At 33.4% G+C, this 19,246-nt stretch overlaps 2 protein-coding genes across 2 annotated transcripts; one reads left to right on the plus strand and one right to left on the minus strand.

The window, feature by feature from the left end:
- The first annotated feature begins 1,793 nt into the window (after positions 1-1,793).
- Positions 1,794-5,398, plus strand: LOC100624131 (olfactory receptor 4Q2). The gene has a single exon (XM_084970449.1). It carries the CDS (start codon positions 2,110-2,112, stop codon positions 3,061-3,063), a length of 954 nt encoding a protein of 317 aa, XP_084826575.1. The 5' UTR covers positions 1,794-2,109; the 3' UTR covers positions 3,064-5,398.
- Positions 5,399-12,737: 7,339 nt separating this feature from the next.
- Positions 12,738-17,770, minus strand: LOC100157169 (olfactory receptor 4K14-like). The gene has a single exon (XM_084970450.1). It carries the CDS (start codon positions 16,001-16,003, stop codon positions 15,071-15,073), a length of 933 nt encoding a protein of 310 aa, XP_084826576.1. The 5' UTR covers positions 16,004-17,770; the 3' UTR covers positions 12,738-15,070.
- Between the last annotated feature and the right edge of the window lie 1,476 nt (positions 17,771-19,246).

Consider the following 19,246-nt stretch of genomic DNA (forward strand, 5'->3'; position numbering starts at 1 on the left):
CTTAATGATGACCATTGTAACCAGGGGGTTCAATCTAATTTATTTATCTTCTTGCTTCTACAGTGTCTAGGATGGCTCTGTCATGTTAGCATGCCAGGCTTCTGTGACTATAAGACTTGAGAATCTACACTTTATAGATAGAAGGTATGTAATTTGACTTGAAGCCTGTCATACTTAAAGCCCTTCTTCATGCTCCTGTCACCTGTACCCACTTGGAATATTAGAATTTAATGGTAATTGTGGTATTTTTCAGTAGTAGGTCATATTGCATATACATCATTATATCAATTTTAAATCAAACAAAAAAGTTTCAGATATATGACTATCTAAAGTTAACTATGTTTGCTTCTTGATGTTGGGAAGATTACTTTCTATATGTTTTTCGTGTTTCCAAATTTCAGCAATATGTATTCATTACTTTTTAATTATAAAAATTTTTAAACATGAAAAATTAAATTTTTGAATTATTTCCTAAAAAACACATCTATGTTTAATACTTGCTTTTAATAAATCTGAGGTTGTTTTATGTTATAGCTAGACAATAATTATTCTCTGAAAAAGTTATGTGGATTATAATAAGGGGATTTTTACCTGAAATTTAGTAACTATAATTATATACTTATGCCAAAAAGAAGAATTTACATTCAATTTTTAATATAAGAATTGTTTTCATATACATAAGTTCTGTGGATATACCTAACTGCACAAATTCAAAGAAGGTTTATATATTGAAAGGTTTATATTTAGTTCTTATATTTGTTAACTTTTCCATATATAGATTTTTTCATAAATTAAATATATTTTTGTGTCTTATTTTTTTCTTTATTATTTGATCATTTTCTCAGATTAATGAATCTTTTGCAAACATTATTTTAACAAATTAATATTTAAATTTGGGGAGTTTTCTTCACATTATTCCTTGATACTTTTAATTGTTAGCATATTGTTAATATTTCTATGTTATTGCCTTATAAGGAAGCAATATAAATTTTTATTGTTTTAATTAAACCAAGTTTTGTTTTAAACTTTTTTCAAAACTTTAATTCTTTTAAAATATCTAAACGAAGATATTCAGTTCATATATTTAGATGGGGCATGAACTCTGAAAGGGAAAATTCACCAGTGTCTAAGCTTTGAAATTATTATGTGTTAATTCCTCACAATACTGCCGTGTGCATGGAACAGCTGTAGATTTTGAGTCCAGAGCAGTTATCATGATCCTCCGCAGTCCTCAGTGGGCTATCGCCCATTTCATCTCATGCAGTAGCACATTCTAGCCACTGCTCTAACACATACACATGCTCCCTGAACTGCTAATACTTTCATCTCAGAGAAATTATTTATTTTTACCCAATTTGACAGGAGTCAAAAGAAGGAGTAACCTGAAGGGATGAGTAACCATTTTATATTCTATTTAGATCTGTAACTGTATAACCTGTGCCCATATGTTCACAACTATGATTTAAGGTAAGGAACGTATTATAAGCAATAATAAGCTGGACAGAGATGATTTATAGCAACAGTAATAAGCTGACCAGGCATTCAGCAAACCTAGGTAAGAGGCATTACTTAGGTAATGAACTAGCAATAGGCCCAGAGTGGAATGTAATCTTTCCTCTGGCCCCTTTCACAGCACAGAGCCTCAAGAGTTATGCTTATAGAAAATGGCACAGGATTACTATAAAGGTGTAAACATCTACACAGTGTGATGTTTCCTATCCCCAATAAAACCTCTACTGGAATCCTAAATTTTACCTTCAAGATTTATTTTTTCTTAAAGATTTAAATTTTTTTAAATGCTAATATCTCAGGGATATAACTGAGACTGAATGTATAAAGGTGGGGGGAAAATACTAACTCAGAGAGATGCATCAAGTTGAAGTTTCACTACGTGGCTTTGTTCTTCAAGAAATCACTGCCTGAAATTTGGTAATGTTGGAGAATATATATTTATGTCATCTAAGAAGAAAAATAATTTCTTCCAGATAATCAGTCAAGAAGTATCCTAGAGAAAAAATATCCCTTTTTGAATTGAGAAGATTCTTGCATTTTATGTGAAATAGCTCATCAATTTTTCATGTTACTGATGTTCCTTGTTTAATTTCTTTGATGAAGGTGGAGCCAGATCCAATGGATAAAAACCAAACAGAAGAAGTCAGAGAATTTGTCCTGGCAGGCTTCTCACATAGACCACATATTGAAAAAGGGCTATTTGTACTATTTCTTTTCTTCTATGTGTCCACTTGGGTAGGCAATGTCCTTATCATGGTTACAGTGGCCTCTGATAAGCATCTGAATTCATCACCCATGTATTTCCTTCTTGGCAACCTGTCTTTCCTGGACCTATGTTATTCAACAGTAACTACTCCTAAGCTTCTGGCTGACTTTCTTGATAATGAAAAGCTTATTCCTTATGACCAGTGCATTATGCAGCTCTTCTTCCTGCATTTTGTAGGGGCAGCTGAGATGTTCCTGCTCACAGTGATGGCCTATGATCGCTATGTTGCAATTTGTCGCCCCCTCCACTACACCACTATCATGAGTCGAGGATTATGCTGTGCCTTGGTGGCTGCCTCCTGGATGGGAGGGTTTGTGCACTCTACTGTCCAGACGATTCTCACTATCCATCTGCCCTTTTGTGGGCCAAAGCAGGTGGACAACTTCTTTTGTGATGTTCCCCCTGTCATCAAACTTGCCTGTGGAGACACATTTGTCATTGAATTGCTAATGGTATCTAATAGCGGGTTGATCTCTACCAGCTCCTTTGTAGTGTTGGTTTCCTCCTACACCACTATCCTGGTCAAGATCCGCTCCAAAGAGGGAAGGCGAAAGGCACTCTCAACCTGTGGCTCTCATCTCATGGTAGTAACACTCTTTTTTGGACCCTGTATTTTCATCTATGCTCGTCCCTTCTCCACTTTTTCTGTGGACAAGCTGGTGTCTGTACTCTACAACGTTATTACCCCCATGTTGAATCCCCTCATCTACACACTTCGGAACAAAGAGGTCAAATCAGCCATGCAAAAGCTGTGGGATAGGAGTGGACTTACGTGGAAAATTTAGAAGACATAACAAGTTGAAAAGCATTTTGGCAAGTAGAAAATCTGAAGTTAAAATAATTACTTTTTCATGAATGGGTTAGGAGATGGTAACTTCATTGTTTGGTTTTGTTTCATGAGGTCATAATACTCCTATTTATGACTTTTAATTTAAACTCCAAAAAACTCCTTTCATATTGAAATGTTCTACCTTCTGCTTCCTTTCTTCCATAAAGCAAATCTGTTCTTCTGTTAATTTTGTTCTTTCATTCTATCCATTCATTGGATCAAATTTTATTGTATGTATTTTGTTTATTCAGTTTGCTATTACATATGGGTAAAAACTAACCTTTCCAAAGTCTCACCAATTTCTTCTCCACCTTGCCACAGGTTTTATTTTCTTCTCAACTTTAACTGACTCCAACTAGATGTCTCCAATGAATTGAGTAAGGAATTGATATGTTTCCTTTTCTTCAAGCTTTATTGAAGTATAGTTGATTTACTATGTTGTGATAATTTCTGCTGTACGACAAAGTGATTCAGTCATACATAAACACATATCCAATGGGTGGACAATGGGGACCTACTCTATAGCATAGGGAACTCTACCCAATATTCTGTGATAATCTATATGAAAAAAAATCTGAAAAAGAATGGATGTATGTATGTTTCTTACTCTTACAAAATATTTAAAGGGATATCAGTTAGATGAATTAGAGTGAATCCAATGTACATGACTGTATAACAACCAAACATTTGGCTTTGTCACTTTACCACAATACCATATTTGAAAGAGAAGTTGCCTAATAGTGTGGGTTCCAATACTCCTCTCTGAATGACAAGTCAGGTGAGTCTAGACAAATTGACAAATCATTTAAATTACTGGAGCCCTAATTTCCCCATCTGTAGCATGTATAAAATGATGCCTATTTCCCAGTGCTATTGTGAGGGCCAAAAATGATGATACATGTGAATGTGTCCAGATTAGTGCCTGGCTCATAACAGAGTTTCATTATTATTTGTTCATCAAAGCTGATTTTTTTTAAATGAGAGAACGATATAGATGGTAAAAATCCAAACTGGTTGATTTGCCTTAATGAGTGAAACAACAGTGTGACCTACTGCAACAAGTTTGTGCAGAATGCTAGAAAGTGTACAAAAATAAATCACAACATTTTCACGTGTATCAATTATTGGGCACACTTTATGTTATTTACTAATTTCATCAAAAAATCTTCATCAACATTGGTTATCCTCAAAGTTATATTAAGACTAGTTCATAGGATTGTTTCCTACTTACTGAGATTTTATAATCAAAGATAGGAAAACTAAAATGGCATTCAAGCTTAGAAACAACTAGATACAAATTAAATATGAGTCTGAAATGAAGCTTTCATTTGTATAGAGTTTTAAGTCAGTGGATTCTAGAAACAATTTCAGCAACTAATTTGTGTGACAGAGGGAGAAGCCAAGAATGTTAGGTAAATTCATTGGAGACTGAGGTTTTTGTCTTTATTATCTTCACATCCTCAACACTTGCTTTTTAAAATGTCTAAAATAAAATGAAATAGAGACAATAAAAATGTGTTGAACAAATGAAGGAGGTTTTTATATCTTCTCTGGTTGAAGTGGCGATGATTGAGGAAGAGATATTTCAAAGCTGTTTTTTTTTCCCCCATACTTAGAAAGATAACTTGTAAATTTTTTCACTGAGACAATGGAAACACTTTGAGAGATGTTACAGAAATAAGAATTGATCAAAACTGTTACAGCTCTTAAAACAGGCATCAAAACACTTATAGTTTTATAGTTAGAATATCACTGTCAGTGAAGACAGATACCTCAATATTGAGCAGATAATTAGGAAATCCAATTCCTAACAGAAACAGCTATGAATTTATGTGACTTCATCTACAGAGAATTGATTGTGGAATCATAGAGGTCTACAGTTAAGTTCTCAGTCAATACTTTAATAGCAATATACCTAACAGAGGAAGTAATTGAGGGTTAAAATTCAGCAGAAATGAGGCAATTCAACATAAAGACATAATCCAACTGATTATTTTCCTGTAAATGAATACAGAGAGGCTCTCTATTCCTGCTAGACATTTTCCTCTAATCAATAATAAATAGAAAAAGTGATACTTAGAAATTTTAAGACTGATTCAACATTTTGGAGTAGGAGGAGAATATAAAAAGTACATAAAATAAAATAAGTATTCTTAGGAAATGTAAACTATAAAGAAACAGATATAACTATAAATTATAAAGGGTAAATAAGGATCATGTATAAATGAAAATATAAACAAAGCTTTCTAGCTTTCTCAAGAAAATAAGCACATTAAAGAAGGATTTCTTTTGTATATATAAACAAATCCTAGGAAATCATTAACCATACCAGCAATTTTTAAACTGCTTTTTTATTATCCTTTTCAAAGACTGCTTTTATTTCAATGTAACATTAAAATATGAGAAAAGAAAGGCAGGTTTATGATAAGAATATTAAGACGCAAAGTTGAAGAATTTGTCTCTGACAACATACCTAAGTATTGATAGATGTTTAATTTCACCTATGGACATGAAAGTAAGTCCTTAATAAAATATTAGCAATTGAACCTATTGATAGAGAAAAAAGATAATGCAACTTGTGTTGTTCCAGGTATATAAGGCTATTTTAGCATTAAAGAATAAATTCATCTAATTAAAGACATATATATCTTGATATAGTAAAAAACTTATTCAACATGAATTTAGTTAAACAAATTGTAAACAAGTTGTGGATTCTTACACTAGGGGATGCATAATCTGATAAATAGTGTTTACACAAATACCTAAAATAAATACTATGCTTATTTTTGAAATTAAAAAAAAAATGTCAGAGTTCCTTTTATGGCTCAGCAGTAAATGAACCCAACTAGGATCCATGAGGATGTGGATTTGATCCCTGGCCTCGCTCAGTGGGTTAAGGATCTGGCATTGCCAAGAACTGTGGCGTAGGTTGCATATGTGGCATGGATCCCACATTGTTATGGCTGTGGAGTAGGGTGGCAGCTGTAGCTCCAATTCGATCCCTAGCCTTGGAACCACCATATGCTGCAGGTGTGGCCCTAAAAAGCAAAATAAAAAAAAAAAATTCAACTTGAGAATGGGAAATTGATAAAAATCCCACATTATTACTTTAATTCAACATTTTTCTGGAGGGTCAGATGGTGTAATGAACAAAGAAAAGGAAATAAAATGGATTAAAATTGGAAAAGAAGAAATTAAATACTCATAATTTATAGATGACACAATGTATGAATATATATGGAAAATCCAAAGGAATCTAAAAAGAGTCAAATTAATGAGCTTAGCATAATCACTGGATAAAAGTCAATATTTTAAAATCAATTGTAGAGTTCTAGATGTGAGATGAGTTAGAATAGATGTACTTTTCTGAATTCCTTCCAATAAATACATCTAACAACCCTGGACATTTTATGCAAAGAAAATTCTGAACGATGGAGGTAAGAGAGTCGAGACTTCAAGATCCAAGTAATGATATGGTGATAATTTTCCTTTTTGACTTTTTTTTTAATGGCAGCACCCACAGCATATGGAAGTTCCTGGGCCAGGGACTGAATCTGAGCTGCAGCTTCAAACTACAACACAATTGTGGCAACATGGTATCCTTTAACCCACTGTGCTGGGCCGAGGATCAAACTCACATCTCCACAGTGACCTGAGCCACTACAGTTGGATTCTTAACCCACTGTGCTACAGTGTGAACTCCCCTTTTTGTTGTGAACCACACAGGAAGTCCAAGGGAACTCCCCTTTTTGAATTTTGTCATTTCTTTTTCCTCATATAAGCCTGACTGGGTGTTGGAACAGACAACGCATAAATGCTAACAGGTACAGAAAAAAAATATCCTCAATTAAAGACAGCTCTTTTTTTTTTTTTTTTTCTTTTCTGTTTCATATTAGTTTTACTGGCATATGGGTGACTTACAATGTTGTGTTAGTTTTGGACTGTTCTTTCTAGACAAAGAGGGAAAGTAAAAGAGCAGCCCATGGAGTTCCTGTCGTGGTGCAGTGGTTAACGAATCCAACTAGGAACTATGAGGTGGCGGGTTCGATCCCTGCCCTAGCTCAGTGGGTTAAGGATCCGGCGTTGCCGTGAGCTGTGGTGTAGGTTCTGATCCCACGTTGCCAGTGGCTACAGCTCCGATTGGACCCCTAGCTTCCCTACACCAAACACATTCCACAAATCAAAGTGAAACCTAACTCCATCTCTTTCTGCAAAGACTGGATGCATAGCCTATACATTAATAAAACCCTCTCTACTTGTGTCATTAGAAACCACACAGGAAGCCTATAATTTTCTTAGTAAATCCAATTCAACAGCATATTAAAAGGCACTTATTCCATGATCAAGTATGATTCATCCTTGGCATGCAAGGGAAATTCAGCAAGTGCAAATTAATAAATATAGTATACCATTTTAATTGAAAAAGATAAAAATTATATGATCATCTTAATAGATGCTGAAAAAGCATTTGACAAAATAACATCCTTTCGTGATTTAAAAGAATCAATAAATTTGGGAGAGAGAAACAAATAGCAACATAATAAAGACAATCTATGGCAGGCCTACAATTTATATCACATTCAGCAATGAAAGGTTGAAAGCTTATCCTCTAGGATCAGGAACAACATAAGCTCACTCTTCTTATAACTCCTATTCACCACCATCCTAGAAATCCTATCTAGAACAATTAGTTAAGGAAAAGAAATAAAAGACATCTCAATCAGAAAGTAAAAAGTGAAGTTGTCTTTGCAGATAATATAATCCTATATAATATAAAATTGTAAAAACTCCACCCATAAGCTGCTAGAACTATCCAATGAACTCAAAAAAGTTGCAAGATACAACATCAACACAGTTAAGTCAAGCTTGTTTCTATACACTAACAATCAAATATCTGAAAAGGAAGTAAAGAAAACAGTCTCAATCACAATAGCATCAAAAACAGAAAATGCTTAGTAGGTGAAAGATCTGTACAATGAAAACTATAAAAATTTGATGAAAGAAATTGAAGAAGACACACACACATCAAAAAACACCTTATAATCATGGATTGGAAGAATTAATATTGTTAACACATCCATTCTATCTAAAGACAAAAAATCCAATGCAATTCCTATCAAAATTACAGTATTTTTCACAAAAAGAGAAAAATGAAATTTTTATGAAATCCCTAATAACTTTGAAAAAGGAAAGCCTGAGAATGAAAAACACTGTTGGAGGCAACATACTTCCTGATTTCACACAATGCCACGAAGCTATAGTAATCAAAATTGGTTAAAGTCATAGACACACAGAGCAGTGAAATGGAATTGAGACTGAGAAATAAACCTTCACATGTATGGTCAACTAATATTTGACAAAAGATCCAACTATAGTCAATGTGGAAAGAATAGTTTCTTCAATAAATGAAGTTGGGAAACATGCAAAAGAATGCTATTTGACCCCTCCCTGTCTTACCCACTCACAAAAATTAACTCACAGTAAATTGAAGATGAAAGTGTAATACCTGAATCCACAAAACTCCTAGAAGAAAATATAGGGAAAAAAGCTCCTTGACATTGATCTTAACACTGATTTTAGGATATGATAATGAATGCACAAAAAACAAAAGCAAAAGCAAAAATCAACAAGTGAAACTACATTAGATTAAAAAGCTCCTGTACAGCCAAAGAAAGGACAAAATGAAAAGGCAACACCCTGAATGGGAGAAAATATTTGTAAATCACAAACCTGACAAGGAGTTAGTACTAAAACCATATAAGGAATGTATGCAACTCAATAGCAAAACATAAACGATCTGATTTATACGGCAACAATCTAAGTGCCTGCCAACAGATGACTGGATAAAGAAGATAGATATATATACATTATATACTATAATAATATGATATAATAATATATTAAATGTTTAATATACTATATATTATATATAATGGAATATTATTCTTCCATGAGAAAGAAATATAATTCTTGCCATTTGCAACAATGTGGATATATCTTGTGGGCTAAGTGAAATAAGTCAGAAAGACAAACACTCTATTGTACTAAATGCTGGTGAGGATTCAGAGAAATTAAATTTCTCATACCTTGTGATGGAAATGTAAAATGGTACAACTGAATGCAAAATAATTTGACCAGTTTTTTTAAGTAAACTGAAAACACAGTTACCGTGAGTCCTAGAAATAGAACTCCTGGACATTTACACAGAGAAATTAACATTTATATCCATACTAAAAGCTGGACACAAATGTTTAGCACCTTTACATGTAATAATCAAAACCTTAAAAACTAAAATGTGCCTCAATATGTGTGTGATTAAATAATATAAGAAATAATATGGGAGTTCCCATTGTGGTTCAGTGGTAACGAACCTTGTTAGTATCCATGAGGATGTGAGTTCAATCCCTGGCCTCACTCAGTGGGTTAAGGATCCAGCATTGCCGTGAGCTGCAGTGTAGGTCACAGACAAGGCTTGGATCCTGTGTTGCTGTGGCTTTGGTGTAGGCCCACAGATGCAGCTCTGATTGGATTTCTAGCCTGGGAACTTCCATGTGCCACATGTGCAGCCCTAAACATAAGTAATATAGAATACAAGAAAAGGAATACATACACACAAACACATACCTGGGTCACTATGCTGTACAGCATCAATTGGCCCGAAATTGTAAATAAAAACATTAATATACAATATTTATTATAAATAAAAAATGTTAAAAATAAACTATACAACATCTATAACATGGACTATTACTCAGCAATAAAAAGGAATGGCCTATTGATCTTGCAACAATCTGGATGATCTCATTATGCTAAATGGAAAAACATCAAAAGTCACTGTACTATATGATTTTATTTATATAACACATTTAAATGATAAGTTATAGAGATGGTAAACAGATTAGTTGTTTTCAGAAGTTACAAATTAAGGAGGGAATGGGCATGAGGGAGATAACTGTGGCAATGGAATCGTTCTAGCTCTTAATTGGGTTGGTGGTTACATGAATCTAACAAGTGATAAAATGGCGTAGAATAATATAAATACATAAAATTCCAGTTTCCTTGATTTGCTCCCATACTATTGTCATATAAATTATGAGCATTGAGAGAAATTAAGTGAAAAGTACACATGACCTCTCCACCATTTTTGCAACACTTGTATACAGTGTTATAAAATAAAAAGGTTTTAAAAATCCATTGTATTTCTACACACTGGCAATGCAAAAATTGAAAATGTTATTAAAAGAAAAGTCCTAAAACCATGGTGCATGTAATAGCATCAAAAGCAAAAGATAAAATAAAAATTAGATGTTTATTCAATTCTTAATTGTAGAAGGTGTATTGGATGAAATTCGTCATTCATTTAAGATAAAACTGCCTAGCAAACTGAGAATAGTAGGAAGTTCCTTACTCTTAAAGAGGATATTAACAAAGATCTATTGAAAATATCAGTATATGAGGTTTTGAAAAAATTTTCACATGAGCTAGGAAGTGAACCAAGGATTCTCAATACTACCATTTGTATATAACGTTTTGCTAGAGGTTCTTTGTAGGCACTAGGATAAGGAAAATAAATGAAAAGCCATAATTGTTGGAAACAAAAAGACAAAGTTGTTATTTACAGATGACATAATTATGGCACAAGTACATATTATATAATTTCATTTCTGTAAGTTCAAGAAAAGAAAAATATACTGTATGCACTAAAAGTCATAATTGTGGGAGTTTTCACCATGGCTTAGCAGGTTAAGAACTTGATATCACTATGAGGATGCAGGTTCAATCCCTGGCCTTGCTCAGTGGGTTAAGGATCCAGCATTCCAAGAGCTGTGGTGTAGGCTGCAGATGCAGCTCCAATCTGGCATTGCTGTGACTGTGGGGAAGACTTCAGCTGCAGCTCTGATTTGACCCCTAGCCCAGGAACTTCCATGTGCCATGAGTGCAGCCATAAAAAGAAAAATAAGTACATATATAAAAGCCATGATGGTAGTTACCCTTAGTGGGTAGAGAATAGAAGGGGAGTGAGGGAGCTTCAGATATACTGGTAATGTTTCTCAGTCTGGGTACTTGCTACACAGGTGTGTTCATTCTGTGAAATTTTGTTGAACTTTGCAATTGCTATTTGTATGCTCCTCTGAATGTATGTAATTTTTCAATAAAAAATATTTGCCCATGAATGGTAGAAATATTGAATAAAATGTTACTTATTTGATTAGTATTAAGACAAGCTTCTGGAAAGATCAAAATAAAAATGAGACCAAAAAAACCTGAATTTTGGTAGCAATACTATCTCCTACTTAATCTCTCTCACAAAGTACGGGCTGTTAAAACTTTATATATGATCTCACTAAATTTTCTGGAAATACGTTTCTTCCCTTATATTAAAATGTTCCAAAAAGAGAAAGTTCTTTAATTTATTTTTATGGGACCACTATAATGCCAAATGGAAAAAGAAGGTAACATAAAGTTCTAATCAATCTCACTAATTATTAGCACAAAAAAGATAACACAGTGTCAAGCAAATACTGTATTCGTGTTCCTTAACCAAAGCAGAATTTATCCTGGCATTATTTATCCAAAGATGGTTAAATTTTGCTGAATTTCTCACTGTAAACTTGTATTAGTATATTAATGAGGAAAAATTAACTTATTTTCCTAATTTGAACAAAATCTCACTTGATAGAATGTAAACAATATTATCATGCTGCTAAAACATCTCCAGATTTAGCAACCAAACTACTCTCTACTACCTACAGTTAATGCTTTCAGTTTATAATTGAGCAAAATTTTGAATTCACCTTTGAGTTTTCTTGTTCATCTTTCCAATGTCCAATTTATTGGGATAGAACATGATGGAAGATGATATAAGAAAGGGAACATATATATACGTTTGACTGGGTCACTTTACTGTACAGCAGAAATCAGCACAACAATGTGAATCAACTGCATTTTAATAAAGATTATCCATGCATACATATAAAACAAGAATTATACATGTGTGTATATGTGTGGATATATTTATAAAACAAGGATATTATAATATTATATTATATATATAATACAAGAATTTTATTACTAGAGAGAAAGTCAGATTCTAGATATTGGAAACTGTGGATAAAGGGTTTCTTAAACAGAAACTTAGAGCTACAGATATGAGTCACTTCCTTGGGAAAATCCTCAAGTCCCTCCTTATGAAAGAGGGCAATGCCAGGAAAAGCTATGGATGGAGATACATTTTGCTCTACAGAAAATTCTCTAAACTTTTCTTCTTCAAAGTTCATCTGAGATCAAAGAGGAAGAGACAGAAATGAAAAAATTATTTCCCCATGTACAGGAATGGAATTTTACTTAAAATGGAAATCCTTGAATTTGGGGGTCTCTCTTCATAATTTAACGTTTAGAAATGACTTACATTATAAGATTAGACAGAATAATTTAAATGCTACTTTAATACTTACATTTTAAAAATTAATATTTCACAGAGAAGATCTATTAATGTTTGCAGTAAAAGAAGGAATGTTTAAGATGATATCAACTTCACAGAAAGTACTTAATGACTTAGTCTTCTGACCAAAAACAATGTCATTTTTATGGAACAAAATTTTAATTAGTATATCCTAGTGATAATTTTTTTTTCTCTTTTTAGGGCTGTATCTATGGCATATGGAAGTTCCCAGGCTAGGGGTTGAATTGGAGCTGTATCTGCCAGTCTACACCACAGCCACATCAATGCCAGATCTGAGACATGTCTGTGACCTACACCACAGCTCAAGGTAACACTGGATTCTCAACCCACTGAGCAAGGCCAGGGATCGAACCTGCGTCCCCCTGGACACTAGTCAGTTTCGTTACCACTGAGCTACAATGGGAACTCCCCCTAGTGATATATTTCTAAGACTACTTCCTAATCCAGCAGTAGAGACCGCTTTCATAAGAAAATCCTTCCAACCATCCCTTAATAGCAGCTATGCCTATAGATTGAAAATGTCAGCAATTATTCAGTGGGTCTCAATCATGATTGTGAATTAGAATTACCTGAGGCAACATACAGTAAAAAAGGATATTTCTCCACGCCTATGCCCAAACAACTAAACCCAGGGATTTCTGCACCTAGACTGATAACACAATGGTCCACGTCCATCCTCATGGATCCAGATAAAGCAACCTGGAGAGTTTGAACAGAAATTGGGGATGGGACATACTGAGTAGTTCTAAAAAGGCAGAAACATCTTAATGGATCTGGCATCTATTTGGGCACTTACTATATGACTGGCAGTATGCTAAACTAAAAATGCACTGTGTGTGTCTGTGTGTGTGTGTGCACGCGCGCATTAATAGAAGAGAATCCAGAATCCTAGGAAAGAAAAAAAAATAATTGAAGTCTTTCCTAAACATCAAAAATGGGTTAGTTTCCCTCTCATGTGCTCTCAGAGCACATCATGTTTATTTCTATTATTGCTCTAATTTCAAAGGATACTTTGTGATTATTTATATAATTGACTTTATTCCACTAAATTGGGAATAGCTCAGTGCTAGGGGTGCTTGACAAACATTCATTAACTGAATAAATAGATGTGTAAATAGTATCAGCCATATCTTTGATGGTAAAAATAGCTATGTCCAAAATGTGTAAAGTAAAACATCAGCATTACGTCAATAAAACCCAATAAATTAATCCTAGGACAGATATTGATTTCCTTTTAAGATCTTTTAATGTTCACAAAAATGAGTGTAATCATAAAATTGGCCATATCCAAAGTCTGTAAAGTCAAAACACAGTGTTATCACAATGGCAAGGGAGGTGACTGCAGAGAAAGTTATCCTAAGGCAGAAGTTGTTTTCCTTCTGTGTACTTTTAGTGTTTATGGACACGTGTATGATTGTAGTCATAAGGGAAATCAGAAGTATCCAGGAGCATGCTTCTCCTAATTAAAGACAATGTCCAAAATTATTGGAAGCTTCATCTAGTTACTCCAGGTAATTTAGGCACTACCTAATTTTCTCTTTGGTTTGATATTTCAGAATCAACTTATGAGAAAATTTCTTGAATTCTTTGACTATTAATTTAGTTAATACCAAATTTAATGTTTTCTTATGATTTTCCTTTAGGCATCATCCAAAGGCATTCAAAACTCAGCATAAAATCTGAATCCTTGGAATTCCAGGAAAAGCTTCCTACTGGATGACTCAACTTAGTCATCTTAGGGACATCTTAGGGACAGAATCAACCTAGTACAATGCGATCTTTATTTAAAATCAATCGTTGGTGAAAATTTATTAATTTAATAATCCAATGCATACCAAATGATAACTCTATCATTGGTATGCTTAAGCTTATACTAGGAAATATGTAGCCATAAAATACTGATTTTCCCATGTTAAAATTAACTTCTGTAACTGAATACCACTGACAGTTTCATTTTTTTAAATAAAAAGTTTAAATATAATACACATATAAATATAATACACATACACATGAAAAAAATGTGCTTTTAAAATAATAGGATATTCGAATCATGTTTTCTTTTTCAATATTTTAAAACAAGGACAGAGATTCACAGGGCATTATTATTCTCATTCTAGCATCCTTATGACAATGTTTCATGTTGTGAATACTTACGAACTGCCCTTGCTGTGCTGGAATATGATTAGGAAGTAAACATTCATTTTAATCAATTTTTTAGACAAAATAAATTAGTAATGCAAATCTGGCTTAATAAAAAAGAAAAACTGTAGATTTCACACAAAGTGTATGTATAGGGCTAGTAAATATATATTGCTTGAGTATATATATGATAGCATATAAAATTATGTATATTTTGTTGGAATCAATAATTATTTCTCTAACATAACACAATACAAATTTTACTAATACACTGTCAGAATGAAATCTTTGAGTAGAATCATATTAAAGAATGATATCTTCTGAATGAATAAGAACATGTAGCTCTCTGCAGAACTGAAATTCAGTGAAAAGTCACATGTCGGTTTCTCAGTCTCTTCATAGCTATTTTCATGTCCTTATTTCTCAGTGTGTAGATAAGGGGGTTCAAGAGTGGAGTAAAAATTGTGTAAAACACAGAGAGGACCTTGTCCACAGAGAACCAACTAAAAGGCCACACATAAATGAAAATGCAGGGCCCAAAGAAGAGCGTGACTACCATGATATGTGCAGAGCAGGTTGAGAGTGCTTTGGATACCCCGCCGGCAGCCTGCTGTTGGACAGTGATGAGGATAACAGTGTAGGAGATCAGGAGGAGCAGAAAACAGCTCATTGACAGCAACCCACTGTCTGAGATCATAAGTATACCCAAGACATAGGTGTCCACACAGGCCAGCTTGATCACAAGAGGAAGGTCACAGAAGAAGCTGTCCACCTCATTGGGGCCACAGTAAGGTAAATTTACAGTAAAGGCTACTTGACTGATGGAGTGCACAAATCCAATGGCCCATGAAACCGACACCAGCCTGATACAAGTCTGCCGGTTCATCATGGTCATGTAATGCAAAGGTTTGCATATGGCCACATATCTGTCATATGCCATGGTAACAAGAAGTACCATCTCAGCCCCGCCAACAAAGTGCAAGAAAAAGATTTGAGCCATACATCCTCCAAAGGAGATGAGCTTTCGATCACTAAGGAAGTCCCTGATCATCTTGGGGGTGGCAAATGAGGCAAGCCATATGTCCAGGAAAGAGAGATTCCCCAGCAGGAAGTACATAGGGGAGGAGTACAAGTGGGGGTCAGAAATCACAGTGACCACGATGATGAGGTTACCCAGCACCATAGCCACATAGATCCCAGAGAAGAAAATAAAGAAAAATTTTTGGAGATGTTGTGAATTGGAGAGTCCATGTAATACAAATTCTGACACCAAGGAATAATTTTGCAGGTCCATTATCTCAGGTTTCAGATTTTGTTCTAAATCTATATAAAAGAAAGAGATACAAGTGAAAGTTCCTGTTAATTACTGAGCACATGAAAGTGATGAACTAAGTGTGATCTGAATATAATTTTTAATTTGTACAAGACAGTATAATATATAGAAGATCAAAACCTAGTCTATGCCAACATGTATATTTCCCTTTTTCAGACTTCAGTGTTTTCTCAGGGGCAGTTAAACATTCTGGAAAACTCCAGCATAGGTGAAATTTGTAGGAACTTTTTTTTTCTCCCTTAGCTAGATTTTTTGCATGGAAAAACATAGAATTATTCAAGTATAGAGTGTGAACCAAAAATCTTTAGTATGACGGAAAATATAAAGATTTTCTCAGTGGTACTATGTTCTTTTCATCTGTGTTAATACCATTGCTCAATGGCAATTGTCTTTAAGAATCAAACCTAGGAATTGATACTAAAGCTTAAGTAAAAAAAAAAAAAAAAAGCCTTAGTCAATATGGATCTGTTGCATAGCACAGGGAAATCTGTTCAATGTTCTGTGAGAAACTATACGGGAATGGATATGTGTATATGTATGGCTGAATCACTTTGCTGTATGGTAGAAATTAACATAACATTGTAAATCGACTATACTTCAAGAAAATTAAATTTAAAAAATAGTGCCGACATGTAAAACAAGACAATTGTATATATCTTATCAGGTCCTCTCTTTCCATTTACTGACACAAACACAAAAACAAATTCTGTTAAAATGATGTGATGGGTGGCCATATCTATGAACCTAAACACCAAACAACATGTTTTCTGAATCTGAGAGAAGTAGATTTCATCCCGTGATGGCTAATTAAAAAGAAATATATTCCTTTAAGCTAAAAAGTATGACCCAGGTATAAAACATTTTTGGAACACTGTATAAATATAGCATAGCTGCCAGATTATGAACTCAATTTGTATGTGTTGTTTAGTAATTTGGGGAGAGTGACATTATTGTGCTATATGTGAATTATACAATGGCACTTATCATATTTTCTGGTAATGTCTTTGAGGAAAAATTGAGTTAAATAACAGCACAGATACATAAAATTTTAAAGTGATAATCTATGTCATCAGTCCCTAGTCGTGGCCATGGGACCCTATCCTAAACTGTGCTCTTCATCAACATCCCAGATAAGATAATATAATTATCAAGTCTATGGATAACAGAAATATGACAGAGTTCACATAAAATATTTCAAAAGGCTGGAAATTGGGCTATAAACAGCAAATTCCATATCTGAGGGGAGAGAGAAAAGAGTATAGACTGATGCCATGCTAGCAGGAATTTAGACTAGTATTTTATTAATGCACTTCTTTATAATTTTTGTGCAAAAATGAAAAAACCCTTATGGTACAATTTGTTATAATGCTTATGATTAACTGAATGATAAGGAAGATCTGGTTCAAGAAAATCATATCTTATGCTCCAGTTGATATTCAAGCTCAAGCTACTGCTTCCCACAGAGCAATAGAGTTAGGGTTTCTCCTATGTCAAGCCTGCTTGGAATCTTTTATTAGTGTACTCTATGAAGATATAATTTACCTACCATAAAATTTACTCATTCTATTTTATAATGATTTTTATTTTTTCCATTATAGCTGGTTTACAGTGTTCTGTCAATTCTCCACTGTACAGCAAGGTGACCCAGTCACACAAACTTACTCATTTTAAATATAAAACTCAATTATTTTTAGTAAACGGATCTTCTTTTCTGCTTTGCTCATTCACACACTCACTCACTCAGACCATACCTGTATAAGACCAGCAGTTTCTCATCTTCACTTAAGTCAATATAGAAACCAATCAAAATGAAGGAAAATAAATCAAGTAACCAAAGGTTTATAAAATTCTACATATCTCACAATTTTTTATTATTACTTTTGTCATTTTTCCCCATTGGTTAGGTTTGGGATTAAAAAGCCAATGATCTAATTCTTTTGTAGATTTATTGTTTATAAACTATTTCTGAGAGCATATAGGATGAAATTTTTCAATGAAAGAGATATTTTTCAGGACCAGAGCATAAAGCCTATGAAATAATTTTGGGAGGAGCGGTATTTCCAATCATATATGAGTGACTGGCAAAGTAAATGTATTTCTGAGCTTCCAGAAGAAGTAGAGTGGGATGTATAGATCCCATTATTAATTTATCATGAGAAATAAACTGATGCCTCACTCGCCTCACTAAAAGTAAGTTACTGTATAAACCTTTTTATAAAGGCATTCAACAGAGTTCTTCATGAAAAATTTTAAAAGCTGCAGAACTTTTGTATTAGATTTTACTATGGACCCTTTATAAAATTGAAGAGTATAACATGAAATAATAATTTTGTAAGGTTTTGACAGAGAAATAAAGCAACACGTTCAACTATCTGAACTATTCTAATGATGTGAATAGATACGAAAAGAAAAATTTTAAATCTATAGGAATTAATGGTTACTGTATCTGTTTTACTACATTCAGATAGAACCCATCTCTACAGACTTTTGTCAGGAGAACAGGGACTCAAAATTCCTTTTGTCTCATTTTATTAAAAGACTTAATTGCTACACTTTGGCATTAGAATGATAGTATAAACCTGAAATTAAATGCCTGTGTGGACAGAATGGCTATAAGTCACAATGCAGAAACTCTTCATAAGTTTAGTTAGATTACTCTGACATCCGCCCTAGCTTATATATTACAGACTATAATGGCTGTACTTTTATTACTATTTTTCTCTTTATGGCCATGAAATATTTCACATGTAAACCTAAAACATAACTGTATTTAGTTTAGTGTTTTATAAAGATTAAGAAAATAAAAAGGTGAAATAATCAAAAGGAAAACTCAGGAAAAAAACAACAAAATAAAAAAAAATTTAATGTCCCATTAAATCAAAGATGTTCCAAAATTAGATATTGATGATAGGATACTAAAGTAAGTGGAATGAAATATAAGAGTTCTAATTTCAGAGAAATTTTTATGACTTACAAAGGCTTTTTAAAGATCATTAAATTAATGCTGAATTTGTAATCAGGAAAAACATGAGGATGATTTTGTATGCTGACTAATGCTACTTAAAAACAAATACAACAATGAAGAAATTTAATTTTAACTAAGTTAATATGATTCTCCAATGATTTAATATACAAAATAATAGATAATAAAAAATAATAATAGAAAAGATAATAATTGATAATAAAAGTCTCCATTTGACCTGT

This window comes from Sus scrofa, chromosome 7 (assembly GCF_054392235.1).
Source record: "Sus scrofa isolate SSC_HxYL_T2T_F1_AM1 chromosome 7, Sscrofa_HxYL_maternal_Yorkshire_Landrace_v2.0, whole genome shotgun sequence".
Classification (NCBI taxonomy): domain Eukaryota; kingdom Metazoa; phylum Chordata; class Mammalia; order Artiodactyla; family Suidae; genus Sus; species Sus scrofa.

What these genes read in the sequence shown, in the direction of transcription:
- LOC100624131 (XM_084970449.1), top strand. Translation starts at nt 2,110, where the DNA reads ATGAAGGTGGAGCCAGATCCAATGGATAAAAACCAAACAGAAGAAGTC.
- LOC100157169 (XM_084970450.1), bottom strand. Translation starts at nt 16,003, where the DNA reads ATGGACCTGCAAAATTATTCCTTGGTGTCAGAATTTGTATTACATGGA.